The sequence below is a fragment of the Eimeria tenella genome, genomic scaffold (genome assembly GCF_000499545.2).
Source record: "Eimeria tenella Houghton genomic scaffold, Eth_scaff165, whole genome shotgun sequence".
Lineage (NCBI taxonomy): Eukaryota > Apicomplexa > Conoidasida > Eucoccidiorida > Eimeriidae > Eimeria > Eimeria tenella.
The window spans coordinates 14,026-19,385 of NW_013541539.1; the positions used below are offsets into that span (position 1 = coordinate 14,026).

A 5,360-nucleotide genomic window follows, 5' to 3' on the forward strand; every position below is an offset into this window, starting at 1 on the left:
CTCCGGTAAGACTTTGCTTTGGCATGCCATGCAGCGAGCGGGATCAACGCCTGCGTAACAGACAGGTCATTGAAACAACGAGACGACCCTCACCAGAGATGGTCATAGAGCGAGCGCCCTGAACACCGTCTGTGAGCCTCCAAGAAGACCAACCGAAAGCTGAGATCAAGGGTTAGTTCAAGTCGCACAAAAACGAATCAATCGGGCTACAGCACTAACCTCAAAAGGCGGTGACGCAGCCACATTAGTAGCTGCGGATGCACCATCTCGAAGCCACCTGTATCCTACCCCGACTGCTCCCAGTAGCCACTTTGAGGATGCGGTACTCCCCAATAGCTGCCGCGTCGCTAGTGCTCGCGAACAAACTCAAGAGCGGGCTTGCACTGCTCGGGGAGCTAGGCAAAGTACAGAGCGAGCACACAGTCTACGTGTACGCTGAATCGCTTTTGGCGTGCAACCTGTAGTGCGGAGGCACTACAATAGGGCTTACAGCTAACCAGCCAGGGTAGCTAGCCGGTGATCTATAAGAGGTCAGCACGCAGAACTAGCGCAGGAACTTCTCACTGTTAACGAATTGTGGCAATTTATAAGAAATATAGCATGTAGAAACTAGAAGTGCTTGTAAATACCTAAGATTGGGGCTGGCGCTAACGCCGGCACCTGTACCGGCCACCGCCCCAACCGGGCCAAGGAAGCAAGAATTATGATGGGTAGGATTTTAAGAAAGTTGAATTAATAAACTTGAAGGATGATGGGTTTTTGACTATTTGGTATGGGTGTATGAGGTATGAGTTGAATGTAGAAGATTTGTCAGAAGGGTGCCCTATTCGTGGGCCAAGTGGCACCGTAGCGGCAGCAGAGAATGCTGCCCACTACATTTGGGGGCTGTTCCGGAAATGAAACTTTTTTTCCCAATCTGAGGATAATAGAAACACTTTGTCTAAATGATTCACACCCCCACAGCTTAACTCGGTAAGGCGTGCATCTACGCAACGTAGGCGTTATCAGCCCCACAAAACAGGAGACTCCTGCAATGTCCGTAAGCAAGATGCCCAGCGGGACACCGGCTCATCATCCTCATGCTCCTCCGAAACCCACCGTGGCAGGGCGGCCGCATGAACATAAGAAGGCGCCCCCACAGGTGGCACCTATAACCAATGTTATGCCAGGGGACAATCCGTACGTCACGTGGGACCAATTCCGCTCCGCTATGAGTGTGATAAGAAGTGTTATAGGCGGAACCGGGGCATTGGACGCAACGTTTCCCATACTTCGTGAAGACGGCAGCAATGTGCAGGCCGTTTTGCTGGGCGTCGAACGACGGTACATCCAGATGGGAATGGAGCCCCGCGACTGGGGGAGCGCACTTATTGACCATCTTGTGGGCTTCGCTCTAACGTATTGAATATATCTACGAGGAGCTACTGACCTAACTGAGTGGGCGATGGCAGAGCGCCGGCTTTCAGGAAGGTTCGCCAAAACAATATCGCGAAGTCAATTGCAAGCGCAAGGAACGACATATATAAGAAATATGGTTTTCAGCAGTTGAAACAAACGGACTTTTTAACAAATTGGTAGACGTTACGCGACAGATGCGTCGGTAATAGAGAAGATTTCATTAGATGCCAGAGTTCAGGGTTGTGCAGCAACGTAGACGCTGTTGAGGGCGCAGTGTACTACAGCAACTCTAGTGAATACACAGACCGGCTTGCGGCTGTAACGGTGCATGGCGTGGGGGTCGCCCCGGACGAACTCGCTTTCTACTATCTTCCCATAACAAATAACAGGCCGGTGAAGCAACTCTCGTGGGAACCAGCGGAAGCAGCGCGACTCTACGAGCCTAGGCAAACCGTGCGGGCGCTACGAAAAAGGACCAGTCGAGCCACTAGAGCTAGAGCTGCTGACCAGGCAAATGGACTCCGTCGGAACCGAGTAAACGAAAATCAGCCTTGGGAAAGTCCCGGGAACTGCTACGGGTGTGTCGCGGACACCCGACATAGTCCGGTCCCATGAACATGGGACAGTAATTTATGGCGCCGAGGAACTGCCGCACTTGCGTTTCATTTTCCAGCACCTCTGGCCAATGTTGGAGAGCTTCGATTTTGTGTTCTGCAGGTTTGATGCCTTCGGCAATGATGGTATAACTCAAATTTGTGAGTGCTTGCCTAGCGAACTTGCATTTGCGGAATTTTGGGTAGAATTGGTTTTGCAGAAAAATACTGAGAACTTGTCGCAGGAGGGGAACGTATCCAGAGAGGTCGGAACTATAAATAAGTACATAATCTAGGTACGCAATAACACCTGTCCAAATAAAGGCTGTAGATAAGCATTAATGCTGGCCTGGAACGTAGCTGGGGCACCTTTAAGGCCAAAGGGCATAACTCGATATTCCAATAGCCCTAGAAGGGGACGGAAAGCCGTCTTCCAGCGGTCTTCCTTGGCCATACGTGTTTGATGGAGTCCTGCTTCAAGATCCAGAGTGCACAAATACTTGGAGCCTCCTAGCATCTCCAGAATGGTTTGAATGGGAAGTAGTGTAAAATCAGGAGCTACTGTAGGGGCATTGAGAGCCTGGTAATTAACCAGCATACGCATCTTCCGCTCCCCTAAGCCATCATCACGCTTGTCGACCATTATCGTAGGAGAGCAGACAGGCGAATATATTGGTCCGATCCAACTGTTGTCCGATAATTTAGCCGTCTTCTGTTTGTGGAATGTGAGCTGATCTGGGGTCATTCGATGAATCGTATATTTCGCTGGAAGTTTCCCAGGTACAAGTAGGATATGGTGATCATGAGCACGCGTTGACGGTAATCCTTTTGGTAAGTTATCGGGGAATACTGTCCGATACTCTTTCAACACCTTGGTAATCTCGAATGGAATAGCTTGTGCCTCTGTCGAGAGTATCCACTCATCGAAGAGTGTGTGTTCCAGCTTTGCTGTAGGCCATGGAGACTCTTCTTCATCCTCCGCTGTTGTCAAGGCAGTAGAGGCCAAAGGACAGCTACAACCGAAAGCTCTGTGTCGATTCCTGATCAACGTGCAGCAAAATGCGCCTTGCCACTTCTCCGTGAACCTCAGTGCCACTGAAGAACCAGCGTCGGGCAAAGCCAGGATGTGATGCAAACCGTGCAATGGTGCCCCGAGATTCTTTGCGTCGGCCGCCGCCTGGGGAACAAGCGACGTTATCCGTGCCTTCGTCTTAGTCTTCGCATGGGATTTATGTCTTTCAAGTGGCGGCCGTAGGAATATGGCGGCCTCCTCCGCTGACATACCCGCCACTTGCTTAGCCAAAATGTCATATGCTTGCTCCGCAGGAGTCTTTGGAGGTGCTACTATGTGACTGTCACCCTGCATTGTCTTTTCACACGTCCTAACGACCGGTACCTCGCACCACTGGACGTTCACATAGGTCCGGAGCTTGTCGGACTGAAAATACTAGGCCACATTATGTTCAGTCAGCCAATCCAAACCCCAGACTATACCATAGGGAACAGGTCCCACTAAGAAGTCCCCTTAAAAGTGTCCGTGTCCACACCACATTGTCAACCCCGTCACAACTCCACTCCATCATTGCGTAATTGTTCACCTGTAGCAACATCGAATTTATGCTCTTCTGGAAGTCTCTGCACCCTCAGCTGCAACCGTTCGACTGTTTTAGGGTTAATGAAACTTCTCGAAGCGCCTGTGTCCAAAAGTCCCTCGCATGAACTTCCTGCAAGCTCAACGCGAAGTATCGCTGTTGCACCCACGTAACACAAGGCTCCTCCTTGGCTGCAAGATTCCTTCGCACTAGTTTCCCTCCACCAGTGCGGCATAGTCTCTATCGCTTCTGGCCTGCAGTCTTCTTCTGTCGCTTCTGCAGATTTCCCTCTACTATCCTTCTCCTCGCACGGAGCCTCTTCACTCCGCATCGGTGCCGGCCCAGACTCCAACCGGGTTTCCGAAGGCGGCTGAGTCCCCCTCAGGACCTCATCGCCCATTTCCGTTTCCTCTACCATGTTGAGGGGACGGTGCCCCCGCTCTAGGGACACTGGAATGGCATTAGGTCCTGTCGCTACCGGACACAGCATCCCTCTGCCATGGCTACGCGGCCTAGAGCGCTCGTCTCCAACTCCGCCTAGGCCTCGCGGTTTAACCGTTCGGTCTTCTCAGTGCTCGGACGGATAGGTTGCCTGCTACTCTTGTTTTCCGGCTCCGTCCGGCCTCGCCCGTGTGTAGGACAGTCACGAGCATAGTGTCCCACACCTCCACACTTCTTGCAGGCCTCGCCAGGGCGCTTGGTTCGTTCCCCTTTGCTGGGACAAACTCGTGCCGGGTGTCCACGACCCTGACACTCGTAGCAGTACCCGGAGTTTTTCCAAGGCTGTTTTTTAAATCCGATTCCGACGGGGCCCAGTTGCCTGGTCAGCATCTCTGATGGCTCGACTGGTCCTTTCTCGTAGGCCTAGCACGGTTTGCTTAGGTTTTGTAGAGCCTCGCTGTTGCTGTTGCCGCTGGTTCCCACGAGAGGACTTCACCTGCCCGTTATTTGTTATAAGAAGATGGAGGCCCGTCGGTAGCTTGGGGCAGTAGTAGGGAGCGAGTTCGTCGGGGGCGACCCCCACGCCATGCACCCCTACAGGCGCAAATTGGTCCGTGTATTCCTTAGCGTTGCCATGCCACCGTACTTTAGCCAACTCCGCTAACAACTGACGTTGCGACATCATTTTGTCGAACCGTTCGAAAAGCCGGCGCTCTGCCGCCGCCCATTCATTTAGGTCAATAGTTCGTCGTAGATATATTCAATACGTTAGAGCGAAGCCCACAAGATGGTCAATAAGTGCGCTCCCCCAGTCGCGGGGCTCCATTCCCATCTGGATGTACCGTCGTTCGACGCCCAGCAAAACGGCCTGCACATTGCTGCCGTCTTCACGAAGTATGGGAAACGTTGCGTCCAATGCCCCGGTTCCGCCTATAACACTTCTTATCACACTCATAGCGGAGCGGAATTGGTCCCACGTGACGTACGGATTGTCCCCTGGCATAACATTGGTTATAGGTGCCACCTGTGGGGGCGCCTTCTTATGTTCATGCGGCCGCCCTGCCACGGTGGGTTTCGGAGGAGCATGAGGATGATGAGCCGGTGTCCCGCTGGGCATCTTGCTTACGGACATTGCAGGAGTCTCCTGTTTTGTGGGGCTGATAACGCCTACGTTGCGTAGATGCACGCCTTACCGAGTTAAGCTGTGGGGGTGTGAATCATTTAGACAAAGTGTTTCTATTATCCTCAGATTGGGAAAAAAAGTTTCATTTCCGGAACAGCCCCCAAATGTAGTGGGCAGCATTCTCTGCTGCCGCTACGGTGCCACTTGGCCCAC

The 5,360-nt window shown here is 52.4% G+C and overlaps 5 protein-coding genes across 5 annotated transcripts; 1 reads left to right on the plus strand and 4 right to left on the minus strand.

Annotated features, from left to right (window-relative positions):
- Positions 1-1,048: 1,048 nt before the first annotated feature.
- Positions 1,049-1,405, plus strand: ETH_00025030 (uncharacterized protein; the record flags this gene model as incomplete). Its single annotated transcript, XM_013373670.1, has 1 exon — positions 1,049-1,405. One exon carries the CDS (start codon positions 1,049-1,051, stop codon positions 1,403-1,405), a length of 357 nt encoding a protein of 118 aa, XP_013229124.1.
- An 878-nt stretch (positions 1,406-2,283) lies between these two features.
- Positions 2,284-3,357, minus strand: ETH_00025035 (uncharacterized protein; the record flags this gene model as incomplete). Its single annotated transcript, XM_013373671.1, has 1 exon — positions 2,284-3,357. The coding sequence occupies one exon, from the start codon at positions 3,355-3,357 to the stop codon at positions 2,284-2,286; it is 1,074 nt and encodes a 357-aa protein (XP_013229125.1).
- Positions 3,358-3,554: 197 nt separating this feature from the next.
- On the minus strand, positions 3,555-4,073 carry ETH_00025040 (uncharacterized protein; the record flags this gene model as incomplete). Its single annotated transcript, XM_013373672.1, has 1 exon — positions 3,555-4,073. One exon carries the CDS (start codon positions 4,071-4,073, stop codon positions 3,555-3,557), a length of 519 nt encoding a protein of 172 aa, XP_013229126.1.
- Positions 4,074-4,120: 47 nt separating this feature from the next.
- Positions 4,121-4,709, minus strand: ETH_00025045 (uncharacterized protein; the record flags this gene model as incomplete). Its single annotated transcript, XM_013373673.1, has 2 exons — positions 4,121-4,447; positions 4,521-4,709. 2 exons carry the CDS (start codon positions 4,707-4,709, stop codon positions 4,121-4,123), a joined length of 516 nt encoding a protein of 171 aa, XP_013229127.1.
- Positions 4,710-4,784: 75 nt separating this feature from the next.
- On the minus strand, positions 4,785-5,141 carry ETH_00025050 (uncharacterized protein; the record flags this gene model as incomplete). Its single annotated transcript, XM_013373674.1, has 1 exon — positions 4,785-5,141. One exon carries the CDS (start codon positions 5,139-5,141, stop codon positions 4,785-4,787), a length of 357 nt encoding a protein of 118 aa, XP_013229128.1.
- Positions 5,142-5,360: the final 219 nt, after the last annotated feature.